The sequence below is a fragment of the Hyperolius riggenbachi genome, chromosome 2 (genome assembly GCF_040937935.1).
Source record: "Hyperolius riggenbachi isolate aHypRig1 chromosome 2, aHypRig1.pri, whole genome shotgun sequence".
Taxonomy (NCBI): domain Eukaryota; kingdom Metazoa; phylum Chordata; class Amphibia; order Anura; family Hyperoliidae; genus Hyperolius; species Hyperolius riggenbachi.
The window spans coordinates 41,815,646-41,842,241 of record NC_090647.1 but is presented as its reverse complement, the minus strand read 5'-3'; the positions used below and the strand labels follow the sequence as shown (position 1 = coordinate 41,842,241).

The window sequence follows — 26,596 nt, the reverse complement described above, 5'->3', positions numbered from 1 at the left end:
TCAGTGATGTAGTGGCACGGTTTTTTTTTTGGGGGGGGGGGGGGTCCAAATAACCTACTGGTATTTTTGTTTTTCAAGGTTGTGGTAGGAGATGAGAGAAGTTGAAGGAAATCCACATAAACTCGGGGAGGACATACAAACTCTATGCAGAAAGTGTTTTGGGAGGGATGTTAGCTTGAAGCTATAGCTTTCCACATTAGCAATAGCAGTGATAATAATTTGATCAGAACAATGCTGTGACTTTTTTTGTGTGTAGGCTGGCTTGCTGTGTCTGAGCTCACCCTGGACCTGAAGGGGTTAAGCAGATGAAAAGCCCCAGCGAAGCACATTCTGTGAAATGAAAACAGTTTTAATATAAATAAATATTCAGACGGACAACATCCAAGACGTGGCTGTATGGTCGCCATGGCAACAGAAGAGAGAGCATCGGGCGGTGATTGTAGATGCATATATGCGTGCGGGGCACAATGCTAGGCAGGTGAGGGAGGATGCTGCTCTGGCACAACAAGTCACTAATGGCTGCCTGGATCGGAATACATCAAAATGACGCACGTGCCTCTCCTACCAGCCAGCAACGTATACTTCACACGGAGCACCTCACTGACTGGAGGGGGGGAAATTACACACAACAAACAGCAGAAAGTGAAGGGGGAAGACTTGTGGAGCATACTAATATTACAGACATATAGGGCTTGATTCACAAAGCGGTGATAACTCAGTTATCACGCCTAAAAGACTTTAGGCGTGATAAGCCGTGCAAAGCTGAGTTATCACCGATTTGTGCTGCTATTCGCGCGAAGCTCCCGCGCGCAAAGTTTTGCGCACGCAAACGCGCACGCGCGCGCGCAAAGTCTCATAGGGCTCAATGGACGCTGCGCGCAAAGCACGGTACACTGCGCGCGCAGCGCTGTGCGCTACGCGCGGGAGGTCGCACGAGTTTCTTCTTATCACGCCTAAACTGAGTTTAGGCGTGATAAAGGGCTTTTCACAGGCGTGCAAACACTTTGCACCGCTTTGTGAATCAAGCCCATAGTGTGTGTGTGTGTGTGTGTGTGTGTGTGTGTGTGTGTGTGTGTGCGCGTGCGTGCGTGTGTATGCGTGCGTGCGTGCGTGTAGGCAAAGCAGATAAAATGGGCGTAAGGCATGCCTGGTGATTTGGGAACTGCCGTAGGACATATTGCACCTGCGCTTGCAAACCAATGGGTAGGAAGGGCCAGGGCTGTGGAGTCAGTACAAAAAAAATCTTCCGACTCCGACTCCTCAGTTTATGAAACCACCGACTCCGACTCCAGGTATTCAAAATTGCTCCGACTCCTACTCCTCGACTCCGATGCCTTAGTCTGAGTTTTACAAAAGCTATGGATTTGCTTCAAAAATCATCTGACCTGACTCCCCACTTTATTTAAACCACCGACTCCAGGTACCCAAAATTGCTCCGACTCCTCGACTCCGACTCCACAGCTTTGGGAAGGGCCCAACTGTAGATTCGCAGGAAACAACAAAAAGTATATTTGGGTCCTACCTTCAAAGAAGGAGAACTCACTTGAACTTTCAAAGGTAACCTAATTAAAGCACTGGACAGCATGTTTCACCACCACAAGCAGCTTCCTCGGGTCAGTGCTTTTTTAAACTGCTGGTGAAACGTGTTGACCAGTGCTTTAATTAAGTTACCTTTGAAAGGTCAAGTGAGTTCTCCCTCTTTGAAGGTAGGAGCCAAATATACTTTTTTTTGTTTCCTGCGTAACTACAATTGGGCGCCTCCGACCCACTGGTTTGCATTGTCTATCCCTTTGGCTTGGAACACCTGTTGTTGGAACCTCCATCTAGCCGGGTTTTTACTGGAGCAGCAACCAACCTTTTCCCATAAAGATCGAGAGGGGACAGCACTTCCCCTCTTACTTATTGAGTGTTTTCTCTTTTAGCAACCCTGCCTTGTGAGTATAATAGCACTACTATTACCTTCTCCAGCTTACAACTACATACCGTATATACTCGAATACAAGTCGACCCGGTGTATAAGTCAACTCCAATATTTAACCCTCTTAAAGAGACTCTGTAACAATACTTTCAGCCTTATTTCTTCTATCCTATAAGTTCCTATACCTGTTCTAATGTGGTCTGTCTTACTGCAGCCTTTCCTAGTTGCACAGTGGCTGTATTATCTCTGTTATATAATCTAATCTTCTTTCCTCTGACGGCTTTTTGGGGCTCAGGCAGGAATGTGCTGTGCTGCTAGGGTAGAAGCTATACACACCCTCTCCACGCCCCCTGCAGGCTCTGTATGAGTCACAGACTGAGCTTCTCTCAGCCTATCACATGCTGGTTAGCTGCTATGTCTTTTGTTTGTAAACACTGCCTAAAACTGGCAATTACAAGCCAGGATTGCAGCAGGGAGTGGCAGAAACAACACAGAGGGGCCCAGGAGAACATAATGAATAGAATGGTATGCTTTTTATTGTAAGAATTTTAGAGTACAGATTCTCTTTAAGCTGGAATTTTAAGAAGTATATCAATTTTAAGGATATATTTTGATGTAGGGAAGGTTATGGTTACGGATTGTCTACTGTCGGGTTTATTTCTCCCAAATAACTGGACACCTGTTTTTTCCATGGACGCATGTGTGCACGCATTACTTCGGAAATACAGAATTAATCGTTTTCGACAAGTAAACATTATTCAATTTTGTTACTTTTTTGCGACAAGCAGATAACACCTCTTGAGATCTTCTTGCATACCTTGGAAGCAGCTAGCTAAGGAGTGAGGGACTTCAGTGCAAGTTATAAATGGGGCCCCCAAGCGCTTTATTGATATGGAGCCCCAAAGCCTACCAAGGATGTCTTCAGTGTAAGAGGTGTATAATCAGAGGAGGGAAACCATTTCTCAAAGGACACCCGAGGTGAAAATAAACGAATGAAATAAACAATTGTATCTATCCTCCTTCTCCTAAAAATGACCTTTTAAGATATTCCACAGTTTTATTTTATGTTTAAACCGACTTTTACATTTTTTTTACTGTTTCTTTGTTTTTGCTCAATGACACGTTCATTGAAGTATGCCAGAGCTAAAATCTATGAATTATTGACCCTATTTATCTCTCTCCTGCTCTCAGAAGCCATTTTAGGCTAGAAAAGTGTTTTACAGTTGTAATTTTTTATCAGTGAGTGTCACACTGTAGTCTGACCCAGTCCTGACTCAGTCCTGACAGGAACTGCCACTTACATACCTGATGTTTAACTCTTTCAGGCAGAGAAAGAAAAAAAGTAAAACAGTTATTTGTGTGCTTGGCACTGTACATACACATGACACATGTCACCTCGGGTATCCTATAATGAAACCACTATGCAATGCACAGAAAGAGATGATCAATGTCAGCAAAGCACCAACGAAAGCCCGTTTTCCTGAATATTAATCCCAGTCACCAACTGTGCAAAGTTTGAAAACTTTGCCATTAACAGTGTAAGAATGGCTGCTGTTTATATTTGACCAGTGAATTTTGTTTTTGGCTCTGCCCACTTTTTGTAACCTTGACACACAGTCAAGTTTGTGAGCTTTCAGGTTCCTGGCATCAAAAATATGTGAATGAAAGCAGTTTATCCAGCAAAGAAATTGGCTGTTTTTGGCCCCACCCCTTTAGTGAATTTGAACCCCAGGCACCCAATGACCGACTGTAGCAAGTTTGAAGCCTCTGCAATAAACAGTGTAAGAATGGCAGCAGTTTCATTATCTCCCTTGAAAATCATTAGGTGAATTTTGATTGGCTGTTGTATGCTCCACCCACTTTCCTGAATCTTATTTACCCAGTGACCAAGTGTGGCAAGTTTGAGGACCCTGCGATTAACAGTCTAAGAATGGCTGAAGTTTACATTTTCCCATTAAAAACTAATGGCTGAAATTTGATTGGCTGTTTTATGCTCCGCCCACTTTTCCAGGATTTGTAACCTCGGTCACCAAGTGACCACCTGTGCCAAGTGTGGGGATTCTGGCTTGATTACTGTGAGAATGGCAGCCTTTTACATTTTTTCCATTGACATGAATGGGTAAAATCTGATTTGCTGTTTGTAGCTCTGCCCACGTGTGCAGGGGGGATGCGAGACCCCCAGAACATATCATTCCAGGTAGTAATGGATCTGTATACCAAGTTTCGTTTAAATCGGTCAAGCCGTTTTCGAGTGATTGCAGCACATACACACATACATACACATCTCTGCCGCTGGGTCATATGTTACGCAATTTGTGCATTGCAGGGCAATGTGAGGGGGGGGGGGGGTCAGGTGTAAAACCACGGGTCAGGTGTAAAACCAGCTCCATAAACTAAAATTATGTCCAATTTTATGCACATCAGAACTGCACTTGAGTTAAGAAGCGAGATGACACCAAGCTGCCCGTGAATGCTGCGCAGGGCTGGGAACCTGCCTGTGGTCGAAAGTTGTCTGATGAATTGCATACCTCAAAACTTATTGAGATGAGAGAGGGACAATTAAACCACACCCCTGATCACCCCCCCACCATGCCCCTAGTCACACATATCATAAAGATTTCATAACAAAAATATGTTATTTTATAATTCAAACCACACTGGTCCTTTCTATCCTGGTTCATTTTACTTTATATTAACATTTTAAAATTAGTAATATATCAATTTAACCTCCTTGGCGGTTAAATTTTTCCGCCAAGGAGGCTGCATTGCACTTTTTTTTACAATTTTTTTTGTTTCATGTAGCTACCTGAGTGGTAGCTACATAAAACACCACTAGAGGGCGTATGTGTCCCTCTAGTCCAATCGCCGCCGGCCACAAAAGTAAACAGGAGATCGCGTATAGAACGCGATCTCCTGTTTGGCTTCACCTGTCGCCATGGCGACGATCGGAATGACGTCATGGACGTCAGCCGACGTCAGACCCATCCGATCCAGCCCTTTGCGCTGCCCGGGACTGATTGGTCCGGGCTGCGCAGGGCTCTGGCGGGGGGGCCCTCTTCCGCCGCTGCGTGCGGACGATCACCGCAGAGCGGCGGCGATCGAGCTGGATGCACAGCTAGCAAAGTGCTGGCTGCGCGTACAGCAATTCACAGGACAGGAATCGCCCCACCAGGGGCTGAGATATCCTCAGCTCAGGGTTACCGCTAAGGAGGTTAAAGGATAGGAATAAAGTTTAGAGTCAAACACATTTTTTAGTAGAGAAATATATATATTTACATAGAAAGAGGGACAAATGAGGAGGAAAGAGGGACAGGGCTCCCAAAGAGGGCCAGTTGGAAACTATGGAATTGACGGCATAGGTTTTTACCGCAGCAGCTCTGCAGGTATGACCACGCAGCTAGACTATAAGAGACCAGCCTGGTTCTCTCGGTTTAGCTGGTTGTGCCCCCTGGAGGATACATAGCCATCGCTGCACACACTAATAATACAGAGTCACAGAAATGCAGCATTAGCAGACTGCGGCGTGGCTGTGAAATATAATTACAGTCTAGGAGGGTAAAGCAATATTTGTCAGCTTTTTGCCTCTAATTACCAAGTCTAACATTACTTAGGCAGAGATTGACTGCCAGTCTCCTATTCAATGTCATTCAGCAGATACGCCATTCTTACTGGATGGCAATGTGGGGAATTTATCCTGCACAGGCTCCCTCTAGAGGTGAACTGACAGAATACTCTTACTTTCTCTTCTGACTGCAAGTACAGTATATGCCAGCAGGAAACCTCATAGACCAATTGCCACTCCCAGTTATTGGCAATTTAGTTGCGTTTACCAATTTGTAAGAAATAGGGGACCCCTCGAGAAACAATTTGCACTCCAGGACTGTCATGGTTGCTAGCAGGGGCGTAACTAGAAATCTCCGGGCCCCCCTGCAAAAAAAAAACATCCTGGGCCCCCACCCCTCCCCCCCTTTTCGGGGGGCAGAAGGGGTCGCAACATAAGAGGAGAGTGTGGCCGCACATCGGTGGGGAGGTGGGACATTCTCCCCCCTCCCTCACCTCGGGCTCTCCTCTCTGTGCTCCCCTTCTGCAATTGTTAGTGGCAGCAGGCGGGCGGCGGCAGGCTGAGCACATACCTCCATTGCGCCGGAGGTCTCCGATCTCTAAGAGCTTCATGCTACTTCCTGTTTACACAAGAAGTAATATGCAGCACTTACTGATGGAACCTCCGGCACAATGAAGGTATGTGCTCAGCCTGCCGCCCGCCCGCCTCCTGCCACTAACAATTGCAGGAGGAGGAGCGCAGAGAGGAGAGCCCGAGGTGAGGGAGGGGGGAGAATGTCCTCCCTCCCCACCAATATGCGGCAACGCTCTCCTCTTATGTTGCAACCCCTCCTGCCCCCCAAAAAGGCCCTGAGCGGGGGTCGCATCCCCTATTGTTATGCCCCTGGTTGCTAGACAAGCATTTGGGGGATACCCACAGTTTGCAGTAATACTGACACAGAGATCAGAGAAAACCAGATCGTACATACAAAAATAATCATACAAAATAAATGCAATCACATGCACAGCACACTATATACAAGGAATCACCAACAAACCAGGACATACAGTGCACACACATTCAACCAAATAACCTTACTACTGTATATACTTGAGTGTAAGTCTAGAAATTTAGGTCTGATTCACTTCATAAAAGTATAGGGGGTTGACTTATACACGAGTCACAGGGAACACTGAGCTCACTGAGTAATGTGTGTACTAATAGTGACATTCCCATTTGCAGCAATTTACCCTGTGGTAAGTGATACTTTGAGGAAAGGAAATGCCAAGCAAACACAGGTGTGAAAGTCCTGGCCACAACAATTACCAAGGGAAGGAGCAGGGGGGAAATACTGGGCTGCATAAAAGGAAGTGATTAATTGCAGCACTTGGGAGCCTGGAGGAGGTATTGGCTACACTTAAGGGGCAGAAGGGGTTAATGGATGCAATACTGTATGCAGTGCAGCCATTAACCCCTCCTCCAAGTGCAACCATTAACTTTGCTGGGTAGACTTATACTTGAGTCAATAAAAAAAATCCAGCTTAAGAGGGTTTAATATTGGAGTCAACTTATACACAAGGTCGACTTCTATTCGAGTATATACAATATCTACCTAGTTATTTACAAGGAAATATACAATAGGCAAAAACTGGAGCAATGGAAGCTGTAGGGAAATCTTTGAGCTTTTGCTTTTCCTTGTAAACCAATATGGAAAAAGGAGTAGTTTCTGGTGTTGTGATTGGATACTGCCAGGACCAAGGTGTGGTTTTGATAGTGGTTTGTAAGAGCAGAAGTTACTGCAGGCTGTTTAACTATTGCAGGTTCTGAGTTCTGGACATAGTAAGAGGTATATGGATGGTTAGCAGAAGGAAGAGAGTGGAAACATGAAGAAAGAATTTCACGCTAGAGCACAAACTGATTTACGCTTGCAAAGCTTATGCACCATCAGCGATTCAGTTGAATCTATAGTGGCAGACACATACACTTCGCTCTTCTCAGAGTAACATTCAAGAATCAATATCCCTCTTCAAAATATCAAATTAATGATCAACCTAATAAGAATCAAAAATACAATCCAAACGTTTCTTGGTAGGGAATCGATATTCGGGCTGTTTTAAAGTTAACAGAGAACCACACAAGGGCAGGATTTCTAGATAAGCGTGTATAAAAGAAGCGGAAACTTCCTGTATACATCAAAGTTTTTACTGCACTCTTACATCCAATCCCAAATTCACAAGTTTGTTTAGAGTACAATTCACAAAATGCTCTTCTATCCCTCTTCAGATAACTATAATACATATCTTCTTGTTCAGAAGTTAAATCAACATGGACTGGATTTTTAACAGGTAAAGCAGGAGCTATAGAACATGCAGCTATAATCCTCTGCCAAGCAGATAACAAGAGAGAGGCCTTCCCAAAACTGCATAATCCCTGATCAATCAAGGACTGGAAAGAGAATTTATGCAGGTATTTACATTATCCTTATCTTTCTTTGTATAATACTCAAGAAAACACTCCATCATCAACAAACAAGTTAACACTTCAATTTTATAGTTATCATATGGGGGCGTGAAATCACATGTTATTTTAGGGTTTGCAAGGTCATTCCAGATTTTGGCTCGGTTTCAATAGCTTGCTTAAAAAAAAAAATCTCACTTAAACATAACCATACGTCTGGCTAATTTGCTGCTGCAGTTCTACATTTGAAAAATCAGAGAAATCAGCAGACATCCAGTCTCACCTTCATCAGCCAACAATCTATAATAAGAAATGTGGTGCTGATTCATTCTGAATACAACAGGTCATCTGTGCACAGTATAGCTGCAGTGATCACTGTATGGCCAGAACTTTAACCTATTTTGGTTCCTGGACATAGAAACTACGCCCAGGAACCATGCACGCTACCGCGCGCTCCCGCGGCCAATTGCACGCGCGCCCCCGGCCCGCGGTTTGTTAGCCAGGCAATCAGTGAATCGGGCTATGGTGCCCAATCACAGATTCCTCTTCCCCGCTGAAAAAGCGACAGCTACTCTCGGAAGGCGTGCTTTTTCTGGCTGTTGCCTCCCCCTGCGTCACTCTAAGCGTGTGTTACGCTTAGAGTGACGTCATGTAAACAAACTCATGGCCGCCATCTTGTGGCCAAAAAGTAAAACTACAACTAAAAGTAAAAAAAAATAAAAACGACACACAATTACATTATACAACTATGGTTTACATCCCACCCTCCCAAAAATACCCAAATAAAATGTTTAATATAAAAAAAAACCCATTACAATAAAAAAAAAACATGTAAATATTTACCTAAGGGTCTAAACTTTTTAAATATCAATGTAAAGATGACATATTTCTATATTTTTTTTTATTTTAAACTTTTAAATAGTGATAGATGCAAAACGGAAAAAATGCACCTTTATTTCCAAATAAAATATTGTCGCCATACATTGTGATAGGGACATAATTTTAACGGTGTAATAACCGGGACATATGGGCAAATACAATACGTGAGTTTTAATTATGGAAGCATGTATTATTTTAAAACTATAATGGCTGAAAACTGAGAAATAATGATTTTTTTCAGTTTTTTTCTTATTCTTCCTGTTAAAATGCATTTACAGTAAAGTGGCTCTTAGCAAAATGTACCCCCCAAAGAAAGCCTAATTGGTGGCGGAAAAAACAAGATATAGATCAGTTCATTGTGATAAGTAGTGATAAAGTTATAGGCTAATGAATGGGAGGTGAATATTTCTCAAGTGAAAACGACGGAACACGAATGGGTTAAAGAGAACCCGAGGTGGGTTCTAAGAACGCTAATTACACACAGAGGCTGGGTCTGCATATACTGCCCAGCCTCTATTGCTATACTGATCCCCCCAGGCCCCCCCTGCGCTCTGCATTCCCCCCATAAATCATACACTGAGCTGTAGACACGCAGCGTGTCGCAGTCGGCTGTTTACCTTTGCATCTGTCACTCTTGCCGCTCCCCCGCCTCCTCAATAGCGCCAGTCCCCGCCCGTGGCCCTTCCCTCCAATCAGCGTGGAGGGAAGGGACGTAGGCGGGGACCGGCGAAAATAGCAATTTTCAAAGCGAAAATGACTTTGGCGAAAATTCACAATCAACACTGCAACCAAATACCCTAAGGCCCCATTCACACTTAAAAGCGCAAAACGCCGGCAATTACTGCCAGCGTTTTGCGGGAATGATTTTTCCGCGATTATATTAAAAATCACTGGACACTGCAGTGATTTTCCCATGATCGCGTTTAGCGCTTCTATAGCACTGAAACGCGATTGCCGGGAAAGCGCCTGAAAACAGTGCAGGCTACACGTTTGCGTTTGCAGATTTGCATTAATCGCTGGCGATTAATGCAAGTCGCCCAAGTAAGAACGGGCCCATAGGGTTTTATAGCACTAGCGCTTGCACTTGAGCGTTTTTCCAAAATCGCTGGCAAAACGATCTAGTGTGAATGGACCCTTACTATCTATATAGCTATTTACAAGGCGATATACAGGAGATATATACAAATATATACAAGCATACACAGTATCAAGGAACAGGTAGTAGCAGAGTCAGGACAAGCTAAGATGTTTGGCAACAAGCTAATCAGATACAGGAACAGCACAAGCTTTGGCAACAAGTTACCGAGTTTAGATCAGGGAACGGGTACAGGACATGTCCAGAGACTCAGGTCTGCAAGTAATGCTGGGTACACATGATGCGTTTTTTTTCTGTCAATTTTCCATTCGATCAATTTCCGATACGATTTTCCGATCGATTTCCGATTTGATTTTCATCTTTTTTTTATCTATTTCATCCACTTCTATGAGAAATCGATCAGAAAAACAATCGATAATAAGATCGGACATGTTATCAATTTGAAATTATCTATTGAACCATCTATCTAACGCAACATTGTATGGTGTGTACATAGCATAACAAAGTTCTGGCAACTAGCAGGAGGCAGGGCAGTCCTTTAATGTGGTGTTGAGTAATCGCATTGAGTAATCATATTAAGAGTTCACTTGGAGCCATCTGCTGGCCAAATGGTGGAAGTTCAGGCCTGCCAGAAACAGAATACAGCCACCTGTAATATAATAATAATCTGTATACTAATTAACAGACAGTTAATTTGGCGCACTGCTGCTGGTTCAAAAAACAGGAGTCCATAGAGGCGCCCATGTGAGTGCCTACCTAGAGTAGTTGCAATTGGTCAGTTGTACACATGTGACCACATCCACATAGTATAGTGCACTTCAAAGTGCACTGGGAACAAACCAAACAAACACAGAACACTTATATTGCGCTTTTTTCCTGGCAAACTCAAAGCGCCATAACTTTAGCCACTAGGACGTGCTCAATGAACACCGGTGAGGACATGATGGGCCCATTAAAATGAAGCTTATCAACGCTTGGAAGCTTGAACTGTCCCCCTGTGGAGCGGTATGAACAATACTGTATTGACAGCTAACTGTTGCTTCAAAATCGCAAGCATATATGCTGTTGCACGTCCATGCATGGCTTTATCAGCAAAGAAGAACTTTGCTAATATGTTTGCAACTGATCTATTTGCTTGGCTATTAACTGCATGCTAATCAGGCACCATAGCCACTAGAGATGTCGCAAACCTCCGATTTTCCCCAGGAGGAGGTGGGGGCGACGACTCCCTGGGGAGGGGGGGTTCATGGTGGCATCTGGGAGTCCCCTTTAAGAAGGGGTCCCCAGATGCCCACCCCCCTTCCAGGAGAAATAAGTATAGGGGTACAAAGTACCCTTTACCCATTTCCACAAAGGGTTAAATGAAATAAAAACACAACCACGAGAAAAGTATTTTATTATTCTAAATTAACCATAAATACTTACCTGTACCTTTAAAAAAGTTTTCCCACGCCAATATCCACGGTAAACGAACCAACGAACTGTATCCTCTTATGTTGCGATCTTCAATTAAGTTGATTGAAGATCTCCGACGCCTCCCACATAGCAGAGAATGCCTCCTTTTGGACGCATAGCTGCCGGCTCCTGCTGTCTCTCCCCATCTCCTCACCTGTCACTCTCACCTAGCCTGGCACCCATGGGTGCCAGGCTAGGTGAGGGTGACAGGTGCAGGCAGCTGGGGAGAGACAGCAGCGGAGCCAGCAGCTTCACGTCCTGCTCAGGACGCATTCTCTGCTATGCTAACAGTTCTTGAATCATCCGGTTCTTTTTTTATGAATCGGCTCATTTTACTTTGAAACTTTAAAATTGATTTTCTCAAAAAGTATAAGGTCTTTTTGAAAAAAAAAAAATCCTCTTGTTCCCACTATTCCACTTAACATTCCCAACAATTTTGGTGTTTCTACTATGTAAGGGGACTTTGCTATTAACTGTTAAAGTCGGCGGCCATTAAAGTCTATGGGGCGAATTGAACTTCCGCAAAAGTTCGCCTGGTGCAGGCGAACGCGAACCCCCAAAGTTCGCCTGGAACCGTTCGCCGGCGAACCGTTCGCTACATCTTTAATAGCCACACAAGCCGACAGTATGGCATGTACGCAATTCATAGTAATAGGGAGTATATCCAAAAGTGCATATGAATATTGAGCCTATTGTGTTATTATGGATGTGCATATGATGACCCCGGTGGCAACCTCAAGTTTTTAGTAGTGTGCATGTAATTAATTTTATCATATGTATGTTGTGTACTCGGTTGTGCAAAGAGCACACATGTGTCCCATTTTTTTGTGCAAATAAAAATAGTGTTTTGGACATAATTTGATGTAGTGCGTTATACCTGAAATTTCTTCTTGTTGTTACGACGTGCTCTATAGACAGTAGCAATGTTGGGGAGACTCACCCAAGGTTTCCTACTGAATAGGTGCTGGCAGAGCTGAGACAAGGTCCTCCAGCACCCAAGGCTGAGACACCAAAGTGCGCCCCTCCCCATCCCTCCCACCCCAGCTGTCACACACTGATTGCTATTAGACTAGACAAGACAAGACAAATAACATTTATATCACGCTTTTCTCCTGGCGGACTCAAAGCACCAGAGCAGCAGCCACTAGGGCGCGCTCTATAGGCAGTAGCAGTGTTAGGGAGACTTGCCTAAGGTCTCCTACTGAATAGGTGCTGGCTTACTGAACAGGAGGATCCAAGATTCGAACCCAGGTCTCCTGTGTCAGAGGCAGAGCCCTTAACCATTACACCATCCAGCCTCGGGCCCCCAAACCCTTAACCCCTTATTTCTCTCTGTTTCAAATACAATAGGGGAATGGGAGCTGAGTGAGTGGTGCGCCCTCTCCTTCCCTTGCGCCCTGAGGCTGGAGCCTCTCTTGCCTCTGCCTTGGCCCGGCCCTGGGTGCTGGCTTACTGAACAGGCAGAGCTGATTTTCAAACCCAGGTCTCCTGTGTCAGAGGCACAGCCCTTAACCATTACACTTTCCAGGGAAATGTAGTTCTCTCAGGCACCACTTGTCGCTGATAGGTCATTCAGAAGCACATGATCACCAACTCAGAGTGCTGTTGTAGTCAGCCAGCATATCATGCACGGGCCCTGGGGATTTAAGGGTAGTCAATCAAGGGGGTCTGGTGGCGCAGGGGGCCCAGCAGCAGTTGGGGGCCCTGACGTAATTTCCCCCTTTGCCTTAATGGCAGCGCCGGTCCTGTCCTGGCCACCAGTGTAGTCACATAGTTCAATACTCATCAGCATTAGGTAACGGTGCTTTGGAGGGGGACAGTGGCGTAGCAATAGGGGGTGCAGAGGTAGCCACCTCGTCGGGGCCCTTGGGCCAGAGGGGCCCTCCCTCAAGCACAATATTAGCTCTCTATTGGTCATGTGCTGGTAATAATAATTTCTATAGATGGTTGAAATAGTAGTAGTTATGAATAAACTGTTTCCCATCCACTTCTTGCACCTCTGACACTGTGGAAATCCTTGGTAGGTTTTGGTGCACCATATCAATTGTTATGTATAGAGTGCCAGGGGGGCATCCTCATGTTAAACTTGCACCGGGGCCCATAGCTCCTTAGCTACACCACTGGAAGGGGAACCACTGGGGAACTCCAATGCAGGGTTGTCTACCTCCTGACACCACACAAAAATTTCAAGCAGGCGCAATGATTATAAAAAAAAAAAGGACCACATTAGAAACATACAGACAGCAGACAAGTCCTTATTACTCATTATGCTTCTACATGATTGAACTTGATAAGCAAGTTTTGATTCAGATTTAGTTTAAACATCCGCTTGATTAAACGTCATTGATTGAGTACTTCCATTCAGGGCCAAAGCTCCAGCATCAGATTCCAAAGTGCTCACTCCCCGTATTGCACCCCCTTCTGCATTGTGCCTCCCAGAATAGGTTGGAAGATGTTAGATTATTAGGTAGCCCCCTCCAACCATTATTTTAACCAGATGTGCCCCCAGTATTAGGAAGCCCCCACCATCCAGTATAGGTAACCAGATGTGTCCCTAGTATCTGGTAGGTTCCTCCACAGTGTAGGTAGCTAGATATGCCCCCAGTATTAGATAGCCCCCCATTCAGTAGCCAGATGTACGCCCAGTATTAGGTAGCTCCCCATGCAGCATACGTAACCAGATCTGCCCCCAGTATTATGTAGCACCCATCTAGTATAGGTAGCCAGATGTACCCTCAGTATTAGGTAGGATGCTCCCCAGTGTAGGTAGCCAGATGTACCCTCAGTATTCGGTAGGCTGCTCCCCAGTGTAGGTAGCCAGATGTACCCTCAGTATTAGGTAGGCTGCTCCCCAGTGTAGGTAGCCAGATGTACCCTCAGTATTAGGTAAGCTGCTCCACAGTGTAGGTAGCCAGATGTACCCTCAGTATTCGGTAAGCTGCTCCCCAGTGTGGGTAGCCAGATGTACCCTCAGTATTAGGTAAGCTGCTCCCCAGTGTAGGTAGCCAAATGCGTCCCCAGTATTAGGTAGGCTGCTCACCAGTGTAGGTAGCCAGATGCGTCCCCAGTATTAGGTAGGCTCCTCCCCAGTGTAGGTAGCCAAATGCGTCCCCAGTATTAGGTAGGCTCCTCCCCAGTGTAGTTAGCCAGATGCGTCCCCAGTTTTAGGTAGGCTCCTCCCCAGTGTAGGTAGCCAAATGCGTCCCCAGTATTAGGTAGGCTCCTCCCCAGTGTAGGTAGCCAGATGCATCCCCAGTATTAGGTAGGCTCCTCCCCAGTGTAGGTAGCCAGATGCATCCCCAGTATTAGGTAGGCTCCTCCCCAGTGTAGCAAGCCAGATGCATCCCCAGTATTAGGTAGGCTCCTCCCCAGTGTAGGTAGCCAGATGCGTCCCCAGTGACAGACAGGTTCCTCCCCCAGTGTAGGCAGCCAGATCTGCCCCCAGTATAAGGTAGCCCCCCATCCAATGTAGGTAGCTAGATGTGCCCCCAGTATTAGTTAGCCCCCCATCCAGTATACTGTAGGTAGCTAGATGTGCCCCCAGTATTAGTTAGCCCCCCATCCAGTATACTGTAGGTAGCTAGATGTGCCCCCAGTATTAGGTAGCCCCCCCATCCAGTATAGGCAGCTAGATGTGTCCCCAGTATTAGGTAGGCTCCTCCCCAGTGCAGGTAGCCAGATTCATCCCCAGTGTCAGACAGGTTCCTCCCCAGTGTAGGTAGCCATATCTACCCCAAGTATTAGGTAGCCCCCCATCCAGTGTAGAGACCTATATGTGCCCTCAGTATTAGGTAGGTTCCTCCCCAGTGTAGGTAGCCAGATCTACCCCTAGTATTAGGTAGCCCCCCATCCAGTGTAGAGACCTATATGTGCCCTCAGTATTAGGTAGGTTCCTCCCCAGTGTAGGTAGCCAGATCTACCCCTAGTATTAGGTAGCCCCCCATCCAGTGTAGAGAGCTAGATGTGCCCCCAGTATTAGGTAGGTTCCTCTCCAGTGTAGTTAGCCAGATGGACCCGCAGTATAAAGTATAATGTAGGTTCCTCAGTATAGATAGCCAGATGTACCCCCAGGAACTCCTGGGTAGTGCTAATGTAACATGAACTAATTCCCGCAGGGCAACCGCTTTGCAGTATGGGCTTTTGACCCTGCATAATTTGGCATGCGAAAGCAAATGCATATTTGCATGAGCAATGTCTCGTGAGAAGCCAATTAGGCCAAATTTGCAAAGCCAGATTTGTCAGGTTTAACTTGGTTTGATGCACACATAAAATTCTCTGTGTAGTGTATCCCCAGTATTAGGCAGGCCCCCCACCCAGTATAACTTCTCCAGCATGCTCCACTCGCAATCCTACCAGGGCCAATAGAGGCGATGTCACTTGGGGGGGCGCACAAGCCTCATGTACATACACGGCTACTCACCCAGAGGCTGACACCTCGCCCCTCGACCCTGCTTCCGTCGCTCAGACCGGTCACAGTATAGATAACATACAGCAAGCTCAGTTCACATCGTTTGGTTCTAGATGCCACAAATATCCTCAGTGTACATCACACACAAAACAGAAAAAAGCTACTTTTAAGAAGTGAACTATTCAGGCCTACCTTGAGGGGGGATATATGCGATTGCATCACGTAACCGTGGACATTTTCTATTTGCGATAGGTTCTTCTCGGACACGTGGACGAGTTCGGGACCTTTGACGTCGTGGGTGAGTCTCGGCAGAGAGTGGTCGTGCGGAGGGGTGTCCTCATCTTGATAGCGGTATTTCTGCAGAAACAGAAATGAGAATGTAAATAAATAAAGAAGGATGTTCACTCAAGATCAGCTCTGTATTACCTCATGCTTATGGTGCATTTAATTAAGCACTGATATATTCCATATGGCAGCCTCCATACTCCTCTCACTTCAAGTTCCCTTTAAATATGATTACGCCTATATATTTACAGTAGTTACAGATTCAATTAGGTCAGTATCCAGTCACTGGAAATCCAATTGACTTCCTGTGGATTTTGATTGGCCCAGTTTCACGCTGCCTACAATTCTCAATGACCATCTTTGATGTCTAAAGTCTTTAGGTCGGGATTGTGTTATGGGCAGCTGTAAGGATCCCAGGCAATCAGCAGCTTCCTTCCAGATCCTATACACCAATCTCCACCATGAGCTTCACCAATAGTCAAGCCCCTGCTTGAATGCGAGAGGGAATGCATCTACCTAACTTTGGTTGCCCCCAGGACTTAGCGTGCAAGATATAGGATCTGAGGCCCAAGAAACCAATAAAATACCTGAGAACCTGAGTTAATACTGGGGTCAGAGGGCTGTCAATCCAGGGGTCAGACAAACTCCACGTCAGCAACAAGCCAAGAATCATACACAGAAGATCAGTCAGCTGGGCAGATAATCCAGGGATGAGACAATGGAGTAGTCAGAAATAGCAAAGGTCAGTCCAGGGAGGCAGGAAATGGGCCACGGGTAGCTAGTGGATGTTTAGAGCTCCCCATAGGCGCAAATGCAAATATCCTTAATATGGCGCCAAAAGTAGACATTTGGGCACCCGATAAATATTGTTTTCAACATTAGGATATTAAAGTTTTTGAAATATGTTATGGTTTTGAAACTTGCACTGTTATAATTTTTTGTCATGTTATTTTGTTTGCATATACAAATTTTACGTTATCAAATATGTTGTCGTTTCTACATTTGTAAGGATGTTTGGGGGGGGGGGGGGGGCTAAGCTAATGGTTAGGATTAGGAGTCAGGAAGGTTGTTTGTGCTGGAGGGTGGTTAGGGTTAGGCACCACCAGGGGGTCTTAGATTTAGGCACCACCAGAGGGGTCTTAGGGTTAAGCTCCATCCCCCCTCACCTAGCCCTAAGACCCTCCTGGTGGTACCTAACCCCAAGACCTCCTCCCCCCCCCCCCCCCCCCGGGGGACCAGGATACTTTCTGCAATACCTCAAGCTCTCATTGGTTGACATCAAAACTTCTGCCAGCTCTCCATCTAACAGATCTGCACCCTCCCTTTTCCATTGGTAGTCTCCACTTTTATATGCAGCAGCCGCTACTCCATGTTCAGCCACCTCTTGGGTAGTAGCTAGACCTGGTCCTAAAGTATGCATTTAGTTTGTAAATTCTCTTTGTGTGAATTTCCTACAGGCACTCATTGGAGTATTATACTTTTTACCACTTAAGAGCAATACCCTCACATATATCTGTGTAAAGGTGGCCACACACGATACAATAAAATGATCCGATTTTACAATAATTTGATAAAAATGATCGGATCTCCCGAAAAAAATCGAAAACTTTTTTTTTCTTTCGACTGAAAAATCTGATCGGATTTCCTGTTTTTGTCGATTTTTATCTATCTGGAATGCCAGATATTTTTCTTCAATTTCTCTAACGATTGTATGGTGTGTGTTAGATTGTCCATTTATTAATATACACACCCTAGCAATTTTCTCAGAGTTTCCAATCAGTTTTATCATAATTGGGGAAAAATTGAACATAGATGTGTGGTACATTGGTCATATTTTTTAAATGTTACAATCAGTCATAAAAATTTATTGCAATTCTTAGATTGAACAGATATTTAAAAATTGTATGGTGTGTGGCCACCTTTAGACTAGAAATCCCAATGAACAGGTCCCTCAAACCATTTACTGCTAGACCAGGGGTAGGGAACCTACGGCTCGGGAGCCAGATGTGGCTCTTTCGATGGCTACATCTGGCTCACAGTTATGGCTCATACACACGGGGCACAACTGTGCCATACACACGTGGCATGCGCATGTCTGGGCGACAGTTGCCCCGTGTGTATGAGGTGCGCACCCCGAACTGTTGCCGAAGACAGCAGTTGCCGTGCGATTGAAAAGTTCAATCACCGGCAACTTCTGTCTCCGCAACTGTCGCTAGTCTGCCACGCGTACTGCGTGTGTATGTGCGGACTAGCGACAGCTACCCACAGCCAGAAGGGAGCTTCCGGCAGGGTGATGAAACTTTCGACGCCAGCTACCGCCGCGTCTCTGCCTGTTGGGCAGAGACGTGTACACAGGTTTCGCTCAGGCGGAGCTGTCGCCGAGCTGTTGTGCACACGTCTCCTGTGTGCTAGCAACAGCAACAACGGTAACCCATGTGTATGAAGCTTATGGGTTTGCTTCACTAAGCTACACTGCTCAAGCAGCGCAGCTTAGTGTGGCAGCGCAAGTAACATTTTCAGAGTAGGCACACTACTGCTGTAGCATGCACTACTAACTTACTCACGCATGCTCCCCCCAAAACTAACAGCTGCTCCAATTGTCCCACTCTGGACCCTGTCAGGTCCAGTGACTTTGTAGGATGAGATCCCTGTACTTTGATTGGCCCAATAGGCTGCCTGTCACTTGACAAGCAGCGTATTGGGCCAAAGTGTGGGGATCTCGTCCTACAAAGTAAATCAACCCCCAAGTCAGCTAGCTAATTGTACAAACTGTTAGTCGGTATTTCTCCTGTCTGGCTCTCGGGGAAATTGCTGATGTTGCTGAAACCCAAGTGAAGCTGAAGACGTGTCTGACACTTCCACTGCCCGGAGGATCAACTGTGTACACATCACCATGGCAACAGGGACGTGACCCCTTTGCTGCACATGCGCACTGTCCCAGTTTGAAACATATTGTATGGCTCTCACGGAATTACATTTTTTTTACATTTTAAAATATGTTGTGTTTATGGCTCTCTAAGGCAAAAAGCTAGGCTCTAATGAACAAGACCATCGTACACATAAATGTTAGACTAAAACTTCCAGTGAGCAGTCTCCTCATACTCTGGTTGAACTCGATAGACGTATGTCTTTTTTCAACCAAAATAACTATGTAACTATGTACTGTTTCCTGTTAGACTGTAAGCTTGTAAGGTTCCAAGTAATCACTCATTTCCCTTCAGACCCTATACCCCAATCTCCACCATGCTCTTCACCTACAGCCAAGCCCCTGGACTGGACACATCTACCCAATTTCGGTTGCCCTCAGAACTTAGTGTGCAAGGTATAAGATCTGATGCTGAGGAAGCAAATCAGTGCGTGAAACCCAACAGAGTCCAGTAACAATGCCAAAGTCTAAAGCTGGGATCAGATGACTGTCAATCCAGGGATAAAGCCAAACCCAGGGTGGTGGCTGGATGGTGTAATGGTTAAGGGCTCTGCCACTGACACAGGAGACCAGGGTTCGAATCTCGGCTCTGCCTGTTTAGTAAGCCAGCACCTATTCAGTAGGAGACCTTAGGCAAGACTCCCTAATACTGCTACTGCCTATAGAGCGTGTCCTAGTGGCTGCAGCTCTGGCGCTTTGAGTCCGCCAGGAGAAAAGCGTGATATAAATGTTCTGTGTTTGTTTGTTGTATAAAGCAAACTCGAAGTCAAGGACAAGCCAGAGGTCAAACACAGAGAAGCAGATAGCCAGATTGATAAACCAGGGGTTAGACGAATGGGTAGTCAAATGACATAGGGGTCAGGGCAGGGCAGACGGCAAAAATTGTAAATCAGAGGTCAAGCAAAGGTTGTAACACAATCACTATCCAAAAGCACAGCCAGCAGTAACACAACACTTTTTTTTTTAAACGAGAATTTTTATTAAATGTTTTAAACAAGTAACAAATCATGTCATTTCAGAAGGTTTAGTAATTCAGCTGGGTTACATAAATGCATTATAATTACCGTGACATCAATCAGAGCAGTGACAAAACTATCTAGATACATTCAATAGTTATTGAAGAGATATGTCTGAGGAAAGATTTACATAAATCAGAGGTATATTGATTATAGAATTAGTATTTGATGCGTTTCCAGCATAAGTATCACCATAATTAAGCTTGTATAAGGTCCTTTCCAGTGGCCGTGATGTTAAGATTCGGGATAATGGAGTCTGTTGCTTTTACCCATCTATTCCATACTTTGTCAAATTTTTGAAACTGGTTACGTGATTGATATGTGAGTTTGTATAGTGGTAAAGCATCATTAATTAACTTTTTCCAGTTGGATAGGGAAGGTGGCACAGAGAGTTTCCAGTTAAGTATTATTAATTTCCTAGCGTAGTATAGGAGTATGCGAATTAAGGACAATTGATGTTTATTACATGGGATATCTCCTATGATCCCCAGTAGGCATAATTTTAGGTCCAAAGTAATTGGTAGATTTAAGGAGTCCCTCATGAAGTGCAGTACTGACTTCCAGTATTGATTGACCATTGGACAGGACCATACACAATGTATGAAATCTGCATTACTCAGTTTACATTTAAAGCATCCACTACTCGACAAGTAACACAACACTAACCACTATCATGGATGAGCAACACTGAACAGAGGCAGAACTTATTTCTGACAGGGACCAATCAGAATGGAACTACAAGTCTCAGCAGCCTATAACTGCTCAACAACAGAGTGACCTATTGGCCACTCACAACTGACTTCTCTGGTGGCTAATGGTGCCGCCACAGTAAATAAGAAAGACCCATTGCAGCTTGCAATTGCTGAACAGCAGAGAAAGATGCACTAGGATTGCAATTTGTGTACCTTTAATCACCACAGACAGACATCAGGGCTGAAGAGAGCCTGACAGCCATTTCGCTTCTATAAAGCTTCTTCAGAGGCCATTGCAGCGTGCACCCGACTAAAGGAATGTCGGTCCATTTGAGGATGAGGATCCTATAAGGAGCAGCAGAGGGAGCCGGTTGCTCAGACCGACTCCCAGAGACACAGCGGGTTCACTGCCAAGCTGAGTTTGTGACAAAGCTTTAATGAGTGGAACATTCATATCTTCCCATGCTGGACTTCAAAATCCATGAACTGGACTATCACACCTTTTAGCATTAGATTGTAGGTTCCACTGAGCAGGACCATCGTATCTCCATATTATAATGTAAGCTGCTACGAGCAGAGCCTTCATATATTCTACCATTAAAGAATATACTCTAATGAACAAGGGCCTCAAACCTCATGACATGGAATGGCGGACTCTAATGAGCAGGATCTTCATACCTGATGACATTATATAGTATGTTCTAATGAGCAAGGTCTTCATACCTTATGACATGGAATAGTAGACCGTAATGAACAAGGGCCTCATACCTTACGACCTTATGACATGGAACAGTAGTCTCTAATGAATAAGATCTTCATACCTTATGACATTAGATAGTATGTTCTAATGAGCAGGGTCTTCATACCTTATGACATGGAATAGTAGACTCTAATGAGCATGGGCTTCACATTCCTTATGACATTAGATAGTAAGTTCTAATGAGCAGGGTCCTGATATCATTAACCATGACATTGCAACTTCTAAGGACCATGACCCTCAAACCGTCACCTCTATTTTACATTAAGCTCGAATAACCACATATTTTGCCAAGTAAAATCTGATTTCTACTGAGCAGGGCTTTTGGACCGTTGGTTTTAAGGTGTATAGCGAACACTTAACATCTGCCATACAAATTCAGTGACCTTATATAAATAACTGGCAATAAATCAATAACTACAACTGAATGTTGTAAACAAGTCAGCTGTTATAAAATACATTCCAACAGGCTTACCAGCAAAAGATGATGAACTGGACTAGTCCGTAACAGGAAACAAAATCCCCAAATTAATAGACCTTGAGGCCGAAAGAAACTTATAAAATAACACACGGTTCAGATTTTTGTTTTCTGTTTTTGAATGAATAATGTGGGCCATATTCACATTTATGAATGATGTATATTGAAATTTGTGTGCAAGCTTATGTTTTTGCTTGATTACACTGTTTGGATGTAAATTAATTTCAAATTTATGAAAGTGGAAACTGGTTTGATTCCTTATGGGATAAACCATTGTTATCTATTTTCCGACTCCTAAATGTGACTTTTTGAGAACCTCAGTTTTATTTTGTGTTTAAAAGCTAAAAAAGTTTGTTTAATGTTTTTTAGTGTCTCAGCTGAAAGACCATGTTTTAGCGTTCCAGAGGCACAATCTATAAACCAGTGGTCCTCAAACTAAGGCCCGCGGGCCGAATGTGGCCCCCTGGGGCTTTTTTACCGGCCTCCCACACACAAAATGTATTATAGATGCAGTCAGCTACATCTTTAAATATTGGTGGTCTGCATATAGAATGAAGCCAGAAAGCAGTAATTTGCTGGTTTCCAATCAAATTCCACATCAGGTGACACTGTTGTTCAATTGGACTGCAGGTTGTCACCTGGGTATGCTTCCCTGTCTGGCCCGTAAAGACTTGTACATTATTTTATATATGTTCCGGCCCCCCAGCAGTCTGAAGTATGTTGACCCGGCCCTCGACCCAAAACGTTTGGGGACCCTTGCTATAAACTATTGACCTTTTCAAAAGGGAAGTGGAAGCTACAGATAAATAAGCCAGCAGACATGATTCTTACAGTAAGAAAAGGGGACAGGAGATGGACACATCCTCCTCAGGTGGGAATGAGCGACAATGGACAGTTTTGTGCAAAAATGTTATATTTTTGCGCGGATGAGAATACTGGCAAATATATGTGAGTATGATAAAGCATATTTTCACACCCATTAGAATGTGTGTGAAAATTATTATTTAGTATTTATATAGCGCCAACATATTACACAGCGCTGTACAGAGTATATAGTCTTGTCACTGACTGTCCTCAGAGGGCTCCCAATCTAATCCCTACCATAATCATATGTCTATGTATGTATTGTGTAGTGTATGTATCATAGTCTAGGGCCAATTTTATGGTAAAGTCAATTAATTTATCTGTATGTGTTTGGAATTTGGGAGGAAACCAGAGAGCCCAGAGGAAACCCACGCAGACACTGGGAGAGCATACAAACTCAATGCAGATAGTGCCCTGGCTGGGATTTGAACCTGGGACATGAAAGGGAAAACACATTCTCACTGCATTCAAAGTCTATGGATATGAGAAAACACACTTTCAAGAAAGTTATAATTTTTGCAAAAATGTGTATCTTGCGAAAATCCACTATAATTTTGTGAAAATACCAAGTCAGGTGGTTCCTGCATCAGCCCATTGCTAACCAAACTGCTTATCATTACATGCAGGCCCATTGCTAACCAAACTGCTCATCATTGTATGCAGGCCCATTGCTAACCAAACTGCTTATCAGGGCTGGGCCAGGGCAGAGGCAAGAGAGGCTCCAGCCTCAGGGCGCAGTGTAGGAGGGGGTGCACAACTCACTCAGCTATCATTCCCCTATTGTGTTTGAAACAGAGAGAACTGAGAAAAGGGGATACACGGCAGTGACTGCAAGCCAGATAACTAGAGATTAAGGTATTGGGGGCCCTTGGGCACCTCTTAGTCTAATAGCAATCAGTGTGTGACGACTGGGGTGGGAGGGATGGAGGGGCGCACTTTGGTGTCTCAGCCTTGGGTGCTGGAGGACCTTGTCCCGGCTCTGCTGCTTATCATTACAATTTGAGGGACATTTGCTAATGTGGTGGGATCAAACAAGTTGTTTGTTTTGTTAGCCTTTCTACCATGATGATTGGCACGGTCGTTGAATTGATTTTACATTATTTAGAGCAAGACCTTTCATTAGATTATAGTCATGGATATTTTTGCTGCAGTTTGAACTACGTCCACTAGATGGCAGTCTGTACTTTTATATCTGATCATTTCATCTGCTGCAGATCACGTTTTATTACACCAAACATTAATGTACATAAAATATTTATGCATACTGTAGAAGATATTGTATCTAAATTATTTACCAGTTTTGTAAACAGTATTTATGAATTGGCAGTTCACGACCATCAGAATGAAGCAATTTCTTGCCTGTGATTTGTGGTATCCATTTCGTTTTACAGTTTTTCAATAGAAAAAGGCAAAGGTGATTTATTTTTTTTTTTTTTTAACATGAATAATATTCTACGTTGAGGCAGAATTCTACTTTTCTTCTACTTTCAGGCTGGTTTCACAATGGGACGTTACAGGCGCACGTTAGAGCAGCCTGTAACGCACCCCACCGCACAGCAATGAAAAATCAATGGGCTGTTCACAGTGCGGACGTTGCGTTACATTGTAACGCTGCGCCATAAGTCAACGTACTGCATGCAGTACTTTACACGCGGCAGAGCCGCGTTAGACTGTTTGCACATGCTCAGTCATGTTGGGGAGGAGTGGAGAGCGGCTGGGCACATGGCTAATTAATATTCACTGAACTCAGTGACGTGCAGTGTTTACTTTCTGAAGCGGCAGCTCTGTGCGGCGATTGGCTGTATGGTTCACTGTACCCGTCACAATGCTGCGGTGCCGCTGTCCCGATCCATTGCATTCCTGCTGTCACAGAGAACGAAACAGGCACTGTGAACATGGCCCAAGACTAATTCAATGAAAAAAAAATCAAGAAAAATGTAAATAATTGTTTTTTTTTTTTTAAAGATGCATTTTTTTCTTGGTTTTCTTTGGTATATGTGTATTTTGTTGTTTTCTTTTTTTATTACAATTTAATGGCTGTATATATTTACAGGCAATTCAAGTTACACCCTTGCTCTGGGATGTTCCACAAGTAAAAGGTAATATAAACCCAAAAACGTACATTCGAAGGCAAGTAATAAACTAGAAGCGCTAGTATGATTGAGGTGAGCCAGCATGCATGTCCGCTACCGTGATTGGGTGGATGGTATGGATGGATGAGTTCCGAGAAACAATTAGGCTGCGTTGCACTGTGAACCAGTGGACTGTGAGCAGCCAGAGCCAAGAGGTCCAGGAGAGGCTAAAAATGCTTGTCTGATTTCTTGTGTTGAGCCTCTGCATCCAATAGGTTCTTAATGCCTGACCCAGCACAGATACGCAGATGAGGACTTCTGTACATGCTTGTTCCAGGTTTGTGGCTACAGATCAGTACATGTCATGGCCCATATCCACTCTCATTAGATTAATGATCTGACAAAACTGATTGCACTTGTCCCCGATCGGAAATTAATTCTGCTGCAGAATGACGAGAAACTATCCATAAACTATCAATTTCTCTGACAGTTTTCGCATCTGACAGGGTGTTTATCGATGGGTTCTTAACACGTCACACTATCGATAGCTATCGGCAGCAGAACAGGAAAAAAGGGGTGCAGGAGCCCTTGGGAAAAAAAGGGTTAGGCATCGGTAGAGGGAGGTCTTAGGGTTATGCATGGACAGAGGGATTTCTTAGAGTTAGGCATCGGTAGAGGGAGGTCTTAGTGTTAGGCAGCGGTAGAGGGAGGTCTTAGCGTTAGGCATAGGTAGAGGTAGGTCTTAGGGTTAGGCATCGGTAGAGGGAGGTCTTAGGGTTAGGCATCGGTAGAGGGAGGTCTTAGGGTTAGGCATCGGTAGAGGGAGGTCTTAGTGTTATGTATGGATAGTGGGATTTCTTAGAGTTAGGCAGCAGTAGAGGGAGGTCTTAGCGTTAGGCATAGGTAGAGGTAGGTCTTAGGGTTAGGCATCGGTAAAGGGAGGCCTTAGGGTTAGGCATCGGTAGAGGGAGGTCTTAGGGTTAGGCATCGGTAGAGGGAGGTCTTAGGGTTAGGCATCGGTAGAGGGAGGTCTTAGAGTTAGGCAGCAGTAGAGGGAGGTCTTAGCGTTAGGCATAGGTAGAGGTAGGTCTTAGGGTTAGGCATCGGTAAAGGGAGGCCTTAGGGTTAGGCATCGGTAGAGGGAGGTCTTAGGGTTAGGCATCGGTAGAGGGAGGTCTTAGTGTTATGTATGGATAGTGGGATTTCTTAGAGTTAAGCAGCAGTAGAGGGAGGTCTTCGGGCTTAGGCCATGGTAGAGGGAGGCCTTAGGGTTAGGCATCGGTAGAGTTAGCTCCAGTGGTGTAGCTAAGGAGCTGTGGGCCCCGATGCAAGTTTTACAATGGTGCCCCCCAAATACTCTATAAATAAAAATTGATATGGCGCACCAAAACCTGCCAATGGCAACTACAGTGTCAGAGGTGCAAGGAGTGGATGGGGAACAGTTTGCTAATGATTACCACTATTCAAAGTATCTATAGAAGTGATTATTACCAGCACAGGACCAATAGAGAGCTAATACTGTAGTTGAGGGAGGGCCTTTTGGGGCCCCTCTGGCCCAAGGGCCCCGATGCGGTCGCTACCTCTGCACCCCCTATTGCTACGCCCCTGGTTAGCTCTTAGGGTTAGGCATGGGAATAGGAAAGTCTCACCAGTTAGGCATAGGTAGAGGGAGGACTTGTGGTTAGGCATTGGAATAGGGAGGTATCACCGGTTGGGCATAGGTAGAGGGAGGACTTAGGATTAGGCATCGGT

At 44.7% G+C, this 26,596-nt stretch overlaps 1 protein-coding gene across 13 annotated transcripts in view; it reads right to left on the bottom strand.

Moving 5' to 3' along the window:
* The window catches only part of DLG2 (discs large MAGUK scaffold protein 2), a 1,711,631-nt gene that overhangs the window by 811,017 nt on the left and 874,018 nt on the right, over positions 1-26,596 (bottom strand). For all 13 annotated transcript variants that reach the window (XM_068266685.1, XM_068266688.1, XM_068266686.1 and 10 more), the window contains one exon: positions 15,947-16,111. In XM_068266685.1, the coding sequence (XP_068122786.1) occupies positions 15,947-16,111 (165 nt within the window). The remainder of the gene's footprint in view (positions 1-15,946; positions 16,112-26,596) is intronic.